At 40.6% G+C, this 19,257-nt stretch overlaps 1 protein-coding gene across 5 annotated transcripts in view; it reads right to left on the bottom strand.

The window, feature by feature from the left end:
- Positions 1 to 19,257, bottom strand: part of pde4d (phosphodiesterase 4D, cAMP-specific) — a 149,909-nt gene that overhangs the window by 18,876 nt on the left and 111,776 nt on the right. For 4 of the 5 annotated variants that reach the window (XM_035907295.2, XM_006789789.3, XM_087849209.1 and 1 more), the window contains exons 2-5: positions 6,349 to 6,540; positions 3,677 to 3,713; positions 3,517 to 3,593; positions 2,169 to 2,218 (exon numbers count right to left, since the gene is read on the bottom strand). In XM_035907295.2, coding sequence (XP_035763188.2) covers positions 2,169 to 2,218; positions 3,517 to 3,593; positions 3,677 to 3,713; positions 6,349 to 6,540 — 356 coding nt within the window. Of the gene's footprint in view, positions 1 to 2,168; positions 2,219 to 3,516; positions 3,594 to 3,676; positions 3,714 to 6,348; positions 6,541 to 16,099; positions 16,281 to 19,257 lie in introns of those variants that run through there. The other variant, XM_035907297.2, reaches the window with a different exon arrangement.

The raw sequence follows: 19,257 nt of genomic DNA on the forward strand, positions 1-19,257 counted from the left end.
ACACTTCTCCACTGATCATCCTTCCCCTCTTTGTCTCTCTCTCTCTTGCTCCTTTTTTTTGTCTCTCGCTTCGCTTCCCCTCAGTCTCCTTTTCTCTCTCGGTGTCTCTCTCCCTGGTGTGGTGTCAGTGGCTGGGGTGCTACTCTTTCTGACAGCAACTGCACTGACGTCAATGACATTCTTCTCATGCTTAGTGCGACATCAGACACCGGCGCTCAGAGAGGCCACTCTGCTGCACAGACGCAGGGCTGCAGCCAAACTATGTACCGGAACAGCTTGACGGTGAAGTTGGAGTGGGAGACGATGAGAAGAGGAGAGAGGAAGAGGAGCAGCAAGGAGGAAAAGGAAGGAGAACGCAGAGCTCGGGAGGAAGGACAGCTCTTGTGACACTGAGTTTAGCATCAGCTTTGAAAATAGCTTCTGGCCGCATCGTGTGCAGTAAAGAAAAAAAGAATTAATGTAACCAAAAACACAATTCTAACATAAGTCTACTGTGTTGAATACTGAATGCGAGTGACACGTGCATCTCTTTAAACTCACCTCAGTGCCTAAATGTTTAAAAAGCTGCCATAATCGTTTGAATCAATTATGCAAATTACCTGCATTGCTTGAAACTTTGATTTTTAGCCTTGTTACTTTGCCAGTTCTAGATTATTGAAATCGTTGTCTGTCTCTCCCTCTTTACTTTAACCAGCAACTATTCTCATCCACAACAGGTAAAAGGTCAAAGAACTATTAGTGCATCTTTCTGATAACAGGAGAAAAAAAAACTGCTCTGGCAAGCAGGGGCAGGAAGCTAAAGATGGAAAGACAAGCAGAGGAAGGGGCAAAGAGCCCTACATGCAATCTCACTTTTATTGACCAGCATCTTCTCCTTGACTGATTTACCGACTTAATTTTAATTATACTCCCTTTATTGTCTTTCTCTGCAACGCGACTTGTTGCAGGCTCAATAAGCCTTTGCATTACAAGTATCAGTCAATAGTCTCAAATAATTATGCTCATGACTCACAGCTGTCACCAGTTTATGGTAGGGCTGTGCACCAGATTATTTTCTAAATATAGCACGATGTCAGCGGTTCTTAATATATAAGCAGGTTGGTAAGTCTCGAGATTTCGATTTTAACATCTGTAAGGATTGCCCACAAATACAAGAGTAAGCAAAAATTTGGCTCACTTAATAAATGACTATTATAAATATATAGAATAATATATAGTTTTGTCCTTTTATAACGCATGACTATGTCCATGTGTTTGTGTGCGCGCGCTCATGATCATTTTACCGAGCAATGCACAGTGAAATTATTTATTAATGGTGAAGGTTATTTGGTCTTTCCTGCAAACACAAGCTGGGTCACAGCCATTGACACTGCTAAAAAGCAAAGTGACTGTCAAGGGCAAGTCTATTCTAGCCAGCTGTCTGTGCCATGTCTTCCTCACAACAAAAACACTTAAAGCAGACCAGACAATCTGTGCAGTACAGGGTATCTGTCCAATGTGTTCAACACATTAGGTTATCCAAGACAAGTATTACTATATATATATACACACACAACCTATTAATCTGTTATGGGAACAGTGATCTGTCTGTTGCTACAGCCTCATGAGTGCTTCTTAGAATAGAGACATGTTACCAAATAAAAACAAACACTTCACCATACTATCGGACAGTCTAATTATTGTTGCTGTGAACCACTTCTCTGCGAAATATACAGTTCATATTTATATTGTGGCTCATGGGTTTATTTGTTTGTTTGGGATTATTGCACAACTTTTTGTGTGCTTGACAGCCCTTCATTGTTATCATATTTATCATCTTAAAACTGATAAAAGACATCATGATAATGATAGCGCTTCCATTTTGTTACTATAAACTATTTAATCCCAAGTTTCAGTTATGGATGAGACTACTCTGGTAAGGCTCTCCTTTTAGTTCTACTCAGAATTGATCACCAGCTTTTAGACAATGAATGAGCCATTTATTACATATTTTAAGTTATTATCTGTATTTCACTAGCGTTGTTTATCATCTGCTTCCACACTAGAGATCCCTGTGTGCCAAAGTGAGGTAAATACTGCTTTACAAAGTGCTGTGAACCACACACGTACACACAAGGACACACAGTAGACAAAGATCATCAAGTCATGCCGCTCTTCTGTCTACGTACCTGTGAAGGTGGTCTTGGTGATAGGTGGTGGGTTACACATGGGTGATCTTCTGTCATGGGGGAAACAAAGAGCCACACAAAACAGTCGGTTATTAACTTTAAAAATAACAGTAAGTAAAGAAACGTAATCTCCTTTTGCTGGTTTTTTGTGACTATTACAACAGTCACACTGTTGTTGTAATACTGAATATATCCAGCAGAGGGCGAGCAAAGCCCGACTATATGTGAGCACAGGAGACAGTGCAGGCAGGTGAAGGATGTGCCCGTTCTTGATACGGGCAACATGGGCAGTTGCCCGGGGCAGCATCGTGGTGGGGGGCAGCATCACGGGTATCGGCAAAAAAATAAATAAAAAATTGCTCGTGCTCATGCTGCCCCGACGTCATGCCAGCGTATATTAGGAATGGCACAGGCACCGATTGGTTTTCTATCGCCCATTTGCTGGGAGAAAGGGCGCCCTCCGTTTGCAAGGTGCGCCTGCTGCGTGCGGCACAGGGAGGAGAGGGCGGGGCGGCGGGGGATTCTCTGGCTGGCTGAAGCAGCATCTAATAACCAACTCGCAAAATAAAACAAAATAAAAACAAACTAGCTAACAAACACAAAAACACCAGATAACAGCCTGTTGAAGTCAAAGTAAACTTTACTGTCATCTCCGCTACATACAGTCCAGTATATAGAGAGACGAGACGACGAGGCTCCAGTTACAGCAGTGCAAGTAAACAAACAATAAATATAAGAAGAGTAAGAAAATAAATATACACTTTAGGACCAGGGGTAAAGGGATCAATAACAATTTTAAATTTCTGTTATACAGTTTGATGATTTAAAGTCTCAAACACACAAGGGGCCGGCTGCTTCCAAATAGAGCTCATTTCATTCATAGTGTTGTAAATCCAAGCCCATTATGTATTTATGATTTGAGTCCTGAGTTGTGCGAAATCCCAGAAATAAACCCTACACAAAGTGAATCTGTGAACTAAGGTGTAGGTCTATTAGGTCATGTTGTGGCGATCCTCGAGTTGGGGGATTTGTGTTCATACTGGAGTGCAAAATTAAAACCAATGGAAGATGGACAAGAAAAGTTCAAAGCCATCAGGTGCTCAGTTTAGAAAAAATAGAAAAGAAGAGGAGGAGAAACGAGCAAAAGAGGGAGAGTTCACCCAGGGCGCCAAACAGGCTAGGACCGCCACTGGATGTGAATGACAAATTACTGCCACATGCAGAGTAGAACAACTCAGCCATAAGGTGACTGTGATCAGATATCATAAGCTGGTCACACTGATTATTAGAGTCCTCTCACTACAGCAAGGTTTTGTTTCAGTAAAGCTTTGCAGCCTTCCAAACTTACTTATTGGATGTTCTGTCTTGTTGCAGGTTAGTTAATGCACCAAAGTTGTTTCGTACAGTTCTCAAGCTTGCAAGAACCTGAGGGGGACATGACAGAATTGAACGTCACATTATGGCAGCATGTAAGACGTCAAGACATCAAAACTGGTGCAACCGCTCACCTGTGCAAAGGGTGTTACAATCATGTCGTCACCATGACTGGAAGAAACAGAGAGAGATTTATGTTAGACGCAGACTCACAGTATAATGATAATGATTCAGCAGCAGAAGGGTGATTCATTTCCATGCCTTTGTCTTTATGTTCACAAATCAGAGGAGACCATATACTTCACAATGTTCAATAGTTTAAAGGCAGTATCAGGCTTCAGTGAGAGAACTGAGGGGCTTTATTGTTGTGTAACTGTACACGTAAGGTAGCTCAATGACATTTGCAGTAACTACCAAACCTATTCTCATGGTACTGGATAATGTAAAACATGGAAGCTGTTTTTGCACCTCTTCTTTCCATTTCTTTGCCCCTAACTACACCTATAGGGATCATTAAGTTCTTCTTTCATGTTTTTACTGACTTTAATTTACCCAGGTAAAAGTTAGCTAAGCACATTTCTGTCTTGTCTTCACTGATTGCCCCCATTTTTTTTTATTGTTGCTAGACACGCTGCTCCTGGAGCTGGGGTTTATGAGCCTTGCTTAGAGACACCTCAGTGAACACTGTTAAGGGAGAGAAAAGCCTTTCTCAGTCAACTGAGGTAAAATAAATTTAATCAGTAAACTTTGAGTCAGTACCTGCTGACCTCCAAGTTATGTGAACACCATAAACAGCTTCAGGTGATGATTAGTGTCACAGAGCCTCTTTGCTTTACTGCTCTGCTGAACAACTCCACGGCTCTGCGAACACCTGGCAGCACCAGTGAAGTAAATACTGCAAATTTTGGTATCGATCTGATAGCAAATACAAGGCCAGTAATGGCACTACCAATACTGATACCAGTAGTTTTAACCTAAAAAGGCAGCTTAGGCGAAAGCAGTCTATCTTGATTTATAAAGCAAACGTCATCAATTTGCAAATTCCACTAAATAAAAGCACTTCCGGTCGACTTTGGTTTTTTAAATGTAACAGGCAGGGGCGCGACGGGGGGGGGGGGGGGGGGCATACATCCTGTCCTACCTCTATTTCGAGAGAAGCTGGGATAGGCTCCAGCCTCCTGTGACTGTAATAAGGATAAGCGGAAGATAATGGATGGATGGAATTTTGAGTTTTCCTGAAATTTCTGGAGAGTTCTGAACTTTAGAGGTCACTGAAAATAATTTCCTTCCATTGACTTGACCTGGATTTATGTTTATAAAGCTATGCTATTAAGTATTTCATAAAGCTTTCTTATTGTACTTCCAAATTTCATCCTGTAAGATGTAAAAGAGAGAAACATGCAGGTTTTTTTAAAACATGGTAACTAGTGTAATACCACAGAGCAAAAAGCAGCAGCAAGAACAAGGTCTAAGGTTACTGCAACTCATTATTATTCATCCTACTGTCTATTTGTCTTTCCTTCGGGCAGATCCAAGTGCTCTTTTTGTCAATATTTTTATTTCCTGTAGCACAAAGTGTACAGTACGTGTAACTGGATAGGCACTATTGTGTGGGAAATACGAAAGCGCTATCAATATATATACTCTGACCCTGGAGATACCAGCTGATTTGTGTGTTACTGGGAAGTCTGAGTTCTTTGCTACAGCTGTAAGATAATGTAAAATCACGATTATAAAAGATAAATGATAAAACAAAGACATAAAAGTAAACATTTCAGAGCACAAATCCTTCCCATTATCTTTAGGTGACACAAACCAGTAACTCTGAGAAAACAAACCTATAGACGGATGCTTGTGAATGGTTTGTTACACAGTGCCCTTTCTGTGCTGCTGAATGTGGCCAAGAATAGATATGACACCAGAATCATCTGCAGGCCATGCACACGTTCCATAAGGCCCAAAGGATGGAAGCTTTGAGACCTGGGGACTGTATTACAGGGCGAGTTGAAAATACCTGGGACATCTTTCTGTTACATGGCTCCACTAAGCCTAACAGCCACAACAATGCTAAGCAGTCACAGTGACCCTGACACTGCTTATAAACACAGTAAGTCAATCCACATTTTTTGGGCTTAGCTGTGTGCAAGTTCATGTAAAAAGCTTGGTGCTGTCGCCAGATGACAAATCGCAGACACGGACAGCTGCACATTTTTTATATGAAGAATAAACTTTAATCTAGGAATAGTATGACGAATTAAAAGAACATAATACAGGCTCAAAGCAATACAGATACTGCAAGCAAAGCCAGAAAGGAAAGACTGCACACTCTGTCCTGTCATTAAAGCAAAGGAAGATATTTCTGCAACTACATCTGTGTACGCTATAAAAAGTGTTTCTTATATGCATTCAAAAGGTGTGTAGGACATGTTTATCCTTATTCCTTCAGCTGGAACCATGACCGAGAATCCAAATTCCTCTCAAAACTGGAGACACTCACACTATCCTTGCATTGAGCAACACAGGATCTTCTAAAAATTGTGCTGCTATTTTTTTAGAGAATGGGTTGGTCAGCTGGTCATGGTTTTCTGTGATCTGTTATGATTGAATTATCATCTTTATATAACTCTTTTAGAAGTAAACCAGTATAACTTTGCAAACCCAGATTTAAAACTAAAGTTATCTCACTAATCCCAAAATCTACCAGTCTCAAGTTCAAGCTGAAGAAGAAGACATTTATCAGGATTCAACAGGATTATTGTTAATTTTATGAAAGTCGGGATGGAAGCAGAAGATACCATTTACTCACATGTCACTGGCAATGGAGGAGTTTCGCGACATGGACTTGGGTGAGAGGTCATAGTCGCTGTCAGAGCGGTAGAGGAATGACTCTCTCCGTTGACTGTGGACAAAATTGGCCTGCAGGATGAGGCCTGAGCCCGGGCTGGCCATTGGGTCCAGGGGGCTTCGACCTGATGATGTGCCATTGTCCACATCGAAACTGTAATTAGATAAAGACAAAAGAACAAATATCAGAATCAGTATGTGAAAAAAGTTATTTGATCTTGCAAACTGAGATTTCTACCACTGACAGATTCAAGCAACATTTCTGAAGTTTAATGGTGAAAAAAAAGGAAGGGAAGTTTCCAGAATAAAACCCAATTATCTATGCTTCCTGAAAACACAGGATTTATGCACACATTAGTCACATGTTAGCAATGCTGATGACTTTTCATTGCAGCACCAGGCTCTCATGTCCACTGGTTGGTTTTGTAATTCTCCAAATCCATAGTTAGGTTCTTACCAGACATGGTTTTAATTATTAACATAGACCGTACAGAAAAGAAGGTCTTTATAATATTTTTTTTTTTATTTCTGGTTGGGGGACTTTGTGAGCAAGACTAAGCCATTACACTGAGTTTTTCTCCCCCAGAGCAATATCGCTGACACAGCCCAAGTATCAGCCTTACACTCCTGGGACCATTCATTATGCATGGGCTGTCTCTTTCCCACTCACTCTCTCTGTTATATGTTATAATCCAAGTGTCACTGATATCCACGTGATGTCCAGTGTAGGAATTGCATACATGGCATAGGAATAAAATAAAACAGAAGAAGTTTGATGTGCAGTTTTTTCTTAATCTGCCCAATCTAATGTGCATAACATGCTGGACTTATTTTCCACCCTAATAAAACTTTTAAAAAACGTCTTTGTAGGGTTTAGCTTCCAGGTCTGAAAAGCAAAGCATACAACCTGCATTCTGTTTATTTGCCAGCGGGAAGCAAATAATGTGGCTCAAAAAACAGAAATTGAGCTGTAGAAAGGTCAATGTGAAAACAAATTTATATTCCCCTTGGATAATTACCACGGTAAAAACTTATTAAATGGAATAAGATAATCATTTTGTATATTATGGTACCTGCTAGGGCCCATGAGGGTAGTAATCCAACGTACCTATTAGAGCTGGCCTACTTTGTTACTCACATGTTCTCTTTCCGACACAATCTGATCCACATCACACTTTAAAATCTAAGCTGGTGACAGACAAAAAATGTCCTTATTTTTTTCTATACAGTCTATGATTCACAACGAGTTTAAGGGAGAGATAAAAGTATCTTATCACCCCAATCACAATCACTTAATTAATTTAAGATTGGATCATCAACATAAAATAAACTGCGTAATTCTGACACATTTTTAGTTCTCTTTATCTGAATGAGCCTTACACATTAGCTTTGTAGAGACTAGCTTGCCTTAACAAGTCATTACTAGACTAGCTCCACTTGGCTAACTAGCATGAGCAAAATGAGCATATGGCTAATTAGCATATTATTACATAATGCTGTTATTCATCTTATATTCTTACATGTGCCCTGTCCACCAACACAAAATGTGCTCTTAAAGAAATAGTTCAACACACAGTCACACAATCCCTCCGTTTTTCTCCCTTACATCCTGTTGCATTTGACTTCCACAGCTCTAGGGATAACACGCTCAGCCATTACCCAAGGTGATGAGCTGTGAAAAAGCATAACGCACGTCTACTCCATAGGTATGTCAGCCCCACGGGTCCACGCTACTCGTGGACTGTTGGCTGATATTAAATTACTCACGAGTTTCATCTATTACAATTATAATGAGCCATTCATTTATTATGTGGCTGATTAGGATTGGTGGCAGGCTAATTAGCACATCATTAACAGCAAATGACAAATGTTGCACGATACAGAGCCATCAAACATACAACTACAGACATTAACCTTTGTTTATAGACTGCATAGAGAGCCACTGGGAATATCCCTGCTCCAGTAACGCCACTGACTCATAGCTGAGAGGTATTTCTTAACCAGTGACACCATTTCCGGCTGGGACGTCATGGTGAGCTTCTTAGTCTCCTAGGTGATTGTTCACCCAGGTGATGACTAACGCTAATCATCAGGGATATCTGCCTTATTGCTACAGCTACTAAGCAGTCCCATAATCTTGTCTGGTGTAAATGCAAAGGTCAGGGGGGATTCCCCTCAGGAAGCTGCTCAGTGCACATAAGAATGACATCTCTATCATTATAATTATTATCTTCTTGATTATCAGCATCCTCTGAAATAAAACTAACACAGATTTAACCTGTCAGTGGTGTCCAGTACTCGATCATCTTCCATGTGGAAGAGCACAGGATGTCCAAGAACAGAGCGAGCACTTCAAGCGTGCACAAATACATGCTTGCATAGTATAGAAAGCATGTCCCTAAAACATTACTGAAACATTCCTTCTCACTACAAAATGACAAATTATTGATCTTATATGATTTCTGCAGTTTATTTCCCAACTTAACCCTTCATAAGTATCATAGAGTCATAATTCTCATCTTTCAGGAACCATTTTAATGTTCTCTCTAGCCCAAATTGGTTGAGAAGTTACGGTAACCTGAAACACATAGTAAAATCTAGGAAGGGCTGATTTTTTTTACTGTGTTTAGACAGCAGTGCCTTGTGAGTGCTTTGTGCTACCGTGATACACCAAATATCTTCACAAAGCTCGTTTTCCCTTCTTTCGGAAACCGTTTGAATTTTGTCTCTAGCACAAATGGTAAAGGTGTTACAGTCGTTTGAAGACTGCTTATAAAATGGGCCCGCCGCCGGGTCGATGGTTACAAAAAAAAGAGGGGCTAAGCAAAAGACAACTCACTGACCCAACAGCCACATCTAATGACTTTATAATGACAAAATCTGGATTTTTGTTTGTGAACACGAGGGACTTTGTGAGGAAGAACAAGTCATTATACTGAATTTTCCTCCCCCAGAGCAATATCGCTGACACAGTCCAAGTATCAGCCTTACACTCCTAGGACCATTCATTATGGATGGGCTGTCTCTCTCTCCCACTCACTCTCTCTGTTACATGTTATAATCCAAGTGTCACTGATATCCATTTGATGCACAATGTATGAATTGCATACATGGTATAGAAATAGGAATACAATAAAGCAGATTACGTTTGCAGTGCAGTTACTTTGTAATCTGTGCATCTAAATGGTCAGATACCCAAGGTAATACACAGGACATGCTGGGCATATTTTCTACAGTAATTATATGGTTAAATGTCACCGATGTAATCTCATGGAGTGGCAGAAAGATAAACAAGTGCAAGCTTCGATTGTGGAATTTGATAGTTTGGCTATCTGCCTTATGCAAGAAAAGGCAACGGTATTGCCCTTGTCACCTTGCAAAGTAGTTTGCAGTCATGGTACATGACTATATCTATCTTTCTCTCTCACACACACACACACACACACATACAAACACATGCCTACTCAAACTCTTAAAACAGCTCTTGCCTTGCATATCACCCCATCTCCTTCCCAAAGTACTTCTCTTCTAGAAGTGTGTCACTCTAAACCAGTTTTATCTTCACTCACACACACAACCCCCTTTTCCACACACTCTTTTATCACGTCAGGTAATCCAACTGTTTTCCTCACTGCAGGTGTGAAAACACATACTCACACAAGTGACTGATAAGTTGGCATTCCTTGCACAAGTCGGTCCGTTCTCCAGCTGCTCTGTAGTGAAGTGTTAATGGGTGTGCGGCTCATGTGTGCAAACAGGACAAAGATGACACCGTGAAAGTGTTGAAACGGAATACTCAGGCATATGCGTAACGACCGATTCATTATCGCACCTACTTTGACATCACCGTCTACTCCCATTTGCGCCTAAAACCAGAGACACGTAACCCCTCTCACAGCATGCGAGGGTATGTGTACAGTGTCATTCCACAGACACACCCTCTTCAGGAATGACACAATGGATCTACGTGCTTGAATTAGTGGGGTATTGAACGGGCAATGACATCATAGTGGGAATATATCGCTTTTTTCCTGCGTTCAGCAAGCAGAAAACAGAAAAACAGAATAACGTCAACACCCCTATGACTATCTTGTCACAATCAATAACAACACATGAGTAAATACATGAGAATTACTGTTAAAAAACAGGGGGGGGGAAAACCCTGTGTTACCTCAGGGCTTAAGAGAATGGAAAACCTCTGTTTACCCAAAAATGAGTGATCCAGAAATGAGATATATATAATAGGCAAGGAAATAAACATTTGATCTGCAAGCACTAGATTGATGACAGAAAGCTCTTTAATAGAGTTCCAGACTTCCCATCTGCTGAACATCATAAGGATAACACTTGTCTTATTCCACATCGAAAGGTTTAAGGTCACCATAACTATTTTGTCTTGGACAAAATAAGGGACAGAAGAATAGATAATAAGAGTCCAGGCTAGTTTTGCACTGGCCTTTCCTTTTTTGCACATGGTCAGAAAGCTTCCTTGGAATAGGTTTGTCAATTTGGGCTAAAATGCCAAATAGCTATAGTTATACACAAGTTTATAACAAAAACTTCATTAAATGCACTTTTCTAACCTATTAATTTATATAAATATGTCTCTCTATTACACGTAAAGCTCAACATCAGGCCTGTGTGAGAAGATGATTCACTGAAAAAAAAGAGAAGAGGACACACGTGCTAACATAAAAGTACCTTAAAGAGTGCGTGGCATCAACAGTGCGCAGCTACAAGAGCATACATGAATATTTAGAGCAAAGTTTCTCACAGGAGTGGAGTTTCATTTTTGAGTTTGGGTTGCATGGGGGGGAAAAGGGAGGGTTGACTGTTGCCAAAAACCTTTTAAATTTACTGTAGCAAAGCAGTGGTCCATTTAAAAATACGAAACTTTTAAGCGCACTGAGATAGATGAATAGTGGCTGCTGTGACTTTCTACTGCAGGACGTGGCTGGGTCACATACATGCCTAAGGACACTGCACAGCTCTTTTATCCCCTCTCTTTTTGTGTCTGGCTCTCCATCATTTTTGTCTCCGTCAGTTCTCCCATTCTGTCCGTCCGTCTCCCGCACACACTCTAAATGGCATATATCACTGACTCATTCATTTTTAGCCCTGGGTTACTTGAGCAATTACAAACACCACGGGAGATGACGTGACAGAGCTGCGGGGAGATGCACTGGAGAAAGAGGTCAGTGCACAAGTGTCTTTGACAAATAATAAGCCGAGTTGCAGATAGTGAGGCTCTGTTTTTCCAACAGTCATTCAGAGTTGGTGGACAAGAAAATCTGCACCAGTACCAGACACAATACGTAATGGAGACACAATGTTTTCCTTTGAGTTTATGCACAGTGTCTAAAAAGATCTTATAAACTGAAAATAAGTGGAAGGGATCATTTTTAAAAAATATATAAATAATCAAATTGATGCATATTTAAATGTGGAAAGTGTGGAAAGTGTGGAAAGTGTGCAGTTGTGCGAATCAGAACAGAGACGCGTTGAAGCAGACAGAGGAAAGATGACACTGGATTTATTTTAGAAAGCCGAGGGCTCAGAGGGGAGCAGGCAGCAGAGTTGGACGAGGAAAGAACTGCGCGTGTATAAGCATTCAAATGTGTGTGTATTTAAGAGGATTGTGATCCCGTGCATGTTTGTAGGCGTGAGGTACGTGATCCTGAAGTGTGTGGTAAACCTGGCCCTGCTCTAAATGCAAAACAACCACCCATGACTTAAGATAAGAAGAAAAAAAACACAGTACTGTAACATCCACAGATGGAAGAGTGGGCACGGATGACACATTTGTTGCAGGCATATGTTGAATAACAGAAAAGCTATGTTTGTTTGCTGGAGATACTGCAGAGCCAACACCTCTGCTTGATGGTATCATCAGTCCTAACCGTACGTGATTTATTTTGTGATTTTTCACCACTGAAAAACACACAGGCTAAACACAATGTGCTCTGATAAAAAAAAAAAAAGTAGCATATGTCTGAAACTAAAATTATGATAGTTTAGAACCTGTCTCGGAACATGACCATGTTGTTGGGTAGTACGTGTGCACCTGGCTTGATTTTAGTTTCTATGAATGCAAACTTTTTGAATAGTTAGTTGTTAAAGGTAAGACTGGATGTAATGCAAATACAGTACAATACAGTACAGTACAGAGTTTTTTAAATCACTCTAATGAGTTAGAGGATTGTTTCAAGCACTAAATTGGATGTTTTAAGTGGTATTTAATGATATTCACCATGCTAGACAGTGGCTGTTCTGTTTCCAAACTAAATACAGTGACTTGACTATTTTGCATACTTAAAATAAAAGCAACAATTTTTTTGAGGTTTTAAAATTATGTCTAAATTCTTCATTCTGAAGTACAAAAAGAGCTGTTTTGGTACTGATATTGTATGTTTTAGTAAACTGAAACTAACTATCATAAAATAATATTAAAAAACTGTCTACAAAAGTTGGACGTAACCACAGAGACGTCACCCGCTGATTAGTGAAGTCCCATCTTGAGGCAAAGATGACACCGTCCAAGTGTTCAAACATAAAAATCAACATATGAACATAGAAGTTTTCAGTCTTGGGTAATTAGCAAAGAAACATGATGTGAGAATATAATTAAATTCTTTATCAGAAGGAAAGTGTCATTTTTTTTGGACACTTGAACCTAATGTTAGCTGGTATAATGTTAGCTTATAACTAGCTATTGTTGCTGTAGCAACTCGCTAACATTTTTAAAGAACATACTCCTCAGAGTAGCACATTTCTGACCGGTGAACACTCATTTATTGTGTCACAGTGTTATGATACCTCTAAGATTAAGTTGTGATGAGTCTAGAAAAAGGAAATTCAGTGAAACGACTCCGACTCTAAAGGAAAGAAATTTAGCTGTGCGAGCATCTGGGGCTCAACCTTCTTCTCTGCACAGGCTTATAAACACAATGGTGAACCTAATAATGGGAGAATGGCTCCCTCATGTCTGCTGTTCTGCTTTTATACTAAGAGACCTGGCCAAAATACTGTATGGTAATGCTCAGCACTTTCCCTGTCATCTTTTATTAAAAATGACAGCAAAGGCTGCTTTCAGATTAAATTAAAAACAACAACAACAACAACAACATGAGTAACTGAAAAAACAGACTATGAGGAGGCCAATACCCTAAAGGCATTAGGTCAGGCTGATAAGTGGCAGACCACCACTGATAACCAACACACTCGTCATCTATCTGCCCTGTACATTCATTGGCACAAGCAGCTTTGCAAATACACACACATTACATGAAATTAGCACCCATCAGTTGGCAAATGCATCAAAAATCTGTCTTTGGCATTTAAAATCATCACTGAAATTCACTGTGTCATTAACTAGTGAATTTTAGTGATGGTAACATTTTATATAGGAGTTTATTTAAGTGTAACTCTAACATAGAAGAAAACAAATTGTAATGTCCTTGTTTTCAGCAAAGCTTTATGTTTGTTTGAATTTAATTCCCAGCTTTTTGCAGTCTCTTGTTTTCCCACTTCTTCCATCTGTTTTTTCTTGCCCTGTCAAATACAATAATGCCAATCCTTCACTGTAAGCTGTGACACTACCTTAGCGCACACTCTCTGCACCATTCAGAAAACTCAGTCAATCATGAAAGACTGACAAAGACGCAGGTCACCATGGCAATGCTGCGTCATCTCGGTTCACATATTTCAAAGCAAAGCAACACAGCTCTGCTCCTACATACATTGAGCTCCACTTAAATATAGACCTATTTTCAGTCTAATGCATCATCTTAGGACTGGCTTGCTAAAGGTCAAACCTGGGGAAAATGTTAGATAACTTGCACATTTTCAGGCCCTATGACAGGCCAGACACGTAACCTTCGGCATTTACTGCCTGCCTGAAATGCTCAACGGGGACTGACAAAAGCCAGATGCAAACGCTCAAGTTTAAAATCACACATTTCCTGCTCTTTCATTCTTTATCTGATCACACCGGATATTACTGATGATTACAAAGTGGGTGGAAAAGGGGAAAAAGCGCTTCTTCAGGTATGAAGTTAACCAGATATCACAAACATCCGATCCTTCCCATTTCCTTATCCATCACCTCCAAAACTCAAGCCATGTTTACTGAGCTAACACTCTGATGCATACCAAAAGTCCATGTACACAAACCTACATTTGCAAGGTTGGGTGGAGAGGGGTCTGTTTGATTTTGTTCAGGTCAGGGGACAGATCGCACATCCAGGCCGCGGAAAAGTGTTATACAGACTCATACACGCAATCACATGAGCATTCAATCGAGCATACAGACACACGCTCTGTCGCCATAACCATATAGCTACAAAAAAGCCTACAGTCACCCATAACTTGAAACAACGCTAACGATCCAGACCTACAATTCAGATATTTAAAGCGCCATTATTAGTCACAAATCTATGTTTGCCTTCTAAGTGTAGCAATAACAACCATGAAAGAGAAGCAGTGCTGTGAATTAGTGAAAGAACCCTTCATATAACAGTAAATAACAGAAGAGAGGAGGGCAGGACAGACTGAGGAGGCGGCATGCTTCGTCCAGCTGAGTGCTGCTTTTGGTAGTTGTTCAAAAAGATGGCTCATACAAACCTAGCACTGCCAGATTCTCGGCTTTATTGAGAGAAAGCTACATGCTGCAGTCACCACTAGCACCAGTGTCAGTTTTATGCACGGCCACACTGTGAGTTTTACACCCTCTCAAACCGTATCAGGTACAGTAATGACTGTTAAGAGGACTATTTGGAGAAACTAGTGCAGTGGAAGACCTAATTACTGCTGCATGTCTTCACTTCATTTGAGCCTTATTTTTCTGCTGGGGAGGCTGTAGAGCTGTTTAAAATATACCAGTGTGAGAAGACTGACGCAAGGTCGGTCAGGTTTAAAACACGTGCTGCTGGGCCACACAAGCACTGCCATCACCTCTGACACTTCAGCACATTATACACTTGTCTAAGGTTGTTCTGATCCATTATCCATGTGAAAAAAGTGAATTTTAACTGCCAAAGCTCAAGCCACAGGGCAGTTTCTTATACAGACATGAATGCTAACAGGCAAGGACAAGCTCAGGCAGGAGGGGGAAGGAGACAAGCCGGGGACGCCAGGACAAGTTGCGCTTCTGGCACTGCATTCTGCATCCTGAATTTAATGGGAGCCATGTGCATACATGAGAGCGCATGGTGCAACATGACACGCTCCTCGATGAATGATGCCTTTGCTGTCTTGTGTTTTAAATAATCTCCTCGGCTGAATAGATGAGAGTTGGGAAGAGCATACTCAGGATAAGACTCTGGGATCACTTCGAGCCAGACTCATGTCAATGAAGTAGTCTGATGCAGTCTAGCAAAAAGGAAGGTTCATGATCTCAGAGGAAGTCACAGAAAACAGTCCCTGAAACACGTAACTGGCATATGGGAGAAGTTTTGATTGGAGAGGAATGATGCTACACACCACACAGTAAAGCATCACCGACAAAAAAACATGAAAGGAAAGATTTTTGACTGTGCCAGTAAGGAAGAGCGAAAAATATTTGCGACAGAAAATAACAGGCAGATGGAGAACAATAGAGCAATACACACACCTACACACACACACACACACAAACCACAAAAAACACACAAACACATGCAGGAGGATTAACATGGAAACGCAGCCAAAAGAGAAAAAGTTTCTGGTCTATTTACCATATTCCCTCTGTGTTCTTCAATGAGCTGGTGGAGCGTGACCGTGGCTTAAGAATGATACTCATGGTCTCGCTCTTCTTTCCACATCCAAACACAAAACATATGCGCAGTCCACATGCACATAGAACCAAACACACACCCTCCCTCTGGGCCACCTGGAACCCACTGGCCAGCCTTCGCTGTCCTCTCTGGTCTGAAGAGATCCAGAGAGAGCTCACTTCCCACAGTCCGGTGGAGTGGTTAGGTCTGCCGAGCTGTTCAACAGCAAAACCTCCGTCCCGGCACAATACCACGCCGCTGCTCCTCGTCAAGCTCAGATCATTTGAAAGTAGGCGGCTTGTTACCCTGCTCTCCCTCTCACTCAATTGCTCTTATCTTTCTTGCCAGATCAGCATGTGGTCTTGCACTTTCCTAATCCAGCCATGCACTTGCTCTGTTACTCTTTTTCACTCTTTCCCCCCCCCGACTGATTGAAATAAGATCTCCTCCTGTTCCTCCCCCCCTCCCGCCCCTTACCTCTGTCTCTCTTGCTCTGTCTTTTATATGTGTCCCTGTCAAAGAGTTACATGACTCCCCACTCTGTCTGCTTCCCTGAGCAGCAGCTATGGGCTATGTCCTGGGTAGGAGGAGTTGTTTTGGTAGTAGTAATTCTTTAAAGGGCGGGGCTTGTATCCCCAGGCAATTCAAACAATAGTCTCAAGTGTCAATCACTCTGCTATTACAGTAACCTGAAACCAGCAGCTATGAATGCCACTGGTCAATACAGTCTGATACAGAAAGGTACAACCACACTACACAGGTGTCTTCTGTGAAGACTCATCACTCAAATTGAGAGTAAACACTGAGGGAATAAACTGCTAAGATATGAATAGAATAGAATAATCCTTTAACTGTCCCACAAGGGGAAATTTGGGTATATATATATATATATATAAAAATGAACTTATTCACCTCTAAACCTCTAAAAATGGCAACAAGATAAAGTCTGACTCCCTTTATGAGCTGCCTTGTTGTATTCAGGAAAATACATTTCTTTCCACTATTATCTTAAATATTTAAACATTAAGTGATCTCATTTTAGCACTCACACTCAAGATACATATATAAGAAGCTCAACTGGCTCTACCAGCTGAGTAGAGCCAGTTGAGCTGGTCTGTCACACCAGTCATTCAGCATCTGCAGCATGTGATCCCAAAAGAAATATGGCACCTTCCAAGCAGACAACACAGGGAATATTCAGATGCAAGTTTGGTGCATTTATTGAGAGTCTGATTAAAAAATATTTAATCACAGCTTGATTATTTGCTTAAAAAATGCTTTAAATATGGGATCAAAGGAAAAAAACAACAATTGTGCCCTAAGAAATAAAAATCTCCAACCAAGTGCAAAAACAGGGGAAAAAACAATCCATATAACAATAAATATTATTTGAGCACTTTTATTTTGAAAGCGCAGAGAAGATTTTCTTTGTCACCTGCAGTGCGAGTGACATCAGTTGAGTTATCCTCATCTTTTGTGAAAAAGTGAAAATAGAGCAAGAGATAGAAAGCATCAAAGAAGGACTTACATATACAATTCAATACAAGACAGAGTTTATATAAAAAGGATCTGCTTCCAATGCACAGGAGGGAAGAACCATGAGGACCTGAGGACAGTGACATGGTCCACTAACCGTACATGTATACATGTAACAAATTAATCCCCACTAAAAATGTATATGTGCACAGTTACAAAGCACTAGCCTGCTTGTCTTAAATCCCATGCTGAGGCCTTGTGTTTAGGTTTACATGCTATCCACTTAAGATTTCATGGGAGAACAAAAATGAACACTTTGAGAGCTTTCACTCTGATGAATATCTCAGTGCCTCTGCCTGTATAAGCAGTGCCTTAGATGGATTGGTAGATTTTTATACAGTTAAAAAATGCGGTCATGTGATTCACAAGTAATTGTAATAGGCACATCTAAAGCTTTCAGTGTAGCATGGCAGAATGATGTACTTTATAACATGGCCAAAGTGGTGAAACTAATCCTATTACCACGGTCTGCACATTCCATGTGGTCAGAGAAAGAACAACAAAAGACATTCCTCAGAAAACTGGCAGCTTCTCTTCTACGTTAAAACCGCACGAGTCCCAAATCCCTCTGAGCATAACCTCCCTACTGTATCTTGTGAATAAAAATGTAACCCACAATACTAAGCTGTTATCCCCGGGGCACAGAGGTGCAAGACACAAAGATCAAGAACAAAAATTATCCTGCTTAAGAAGAGAGTTGGGTGTGGTCGTTTGAGGAGGGAGTGGGTGGTTTACACATGTGTGAAGTGAGGGTCTTACTTGCTGTACTCTTGTACCCTTGGGGGATTTTTACATTTTATTTGCTATTAGCACTTGTTTTATGCCTTGTTATGTTTAGTTATATATTGTTTATAGTAAGCTATGGATAACACATGCATAACCAATTACTATAACATGTATACGTACATTTTCAGAATATACTGTATATACTTTAACTACTCTCTAATAAGCACATTAAATTACTGGCTTTAAAACAACTGCATAGCAGACTCTGCAATTCAGTGCAACTGAGAGAAACACTACTGCCACCTAGTGTTGAAATGTGTATATTCTTCTTATGAAACCAGTAACATGGATGAAGCAACCTCATTAATTGACAGCATTATTGATTTCTTCTTCGCTCGCTCTCTCTTTTTTTTTAAAGAGCCTCTCTCGTGGACGATGTTCAGTATATGGTGCCGACAAACACACCGAGCCAATGCTGATATAAATAGCACTTAACTAAGGGAGTGAAGCACAGATGGCAGGTCACAGTATTGACAGGGCTCCATCCATATCTATATGTTTACAGTCGCCACCAGCTATTACTGTTGCTTCATATTTAAATGCTACAGAGGCGCACACACAGACACACACACACACACGCACGCACAGGCTGATGAGCACATTTAGTTTCAGGGGTACATGTTTGTCAGAGAAATGCAGTTGGAAAATTGGCCTAACAAGGTCTTAACAGTTCTGTGTGAACCTTAATGGACAGAGTGCTCTGATGATTGGCTTACGCTCAGGTCCAGTTAGTGAAGGGACCTGTCCTGCAGAAGGACTTGAAGCTTTCCATAATGACTTGATTGGACCTGCATATT

The sequence above is a fragment of the Neolamprologus brichardi genome, chromosome 12 (assembly GCF_056152115.1).
Source record: "Neolamprologus brichardi isolate AB-2024 chromosome 12, ASM5615211v1, whole genome shotgun sequence".
Lineage (NCBI taxonomy): Eukaryota > Metazoa > Chordata > Actinopteri > Cichliformes > Cichlidae > Neolamprologus > Neolamprologus brichardi.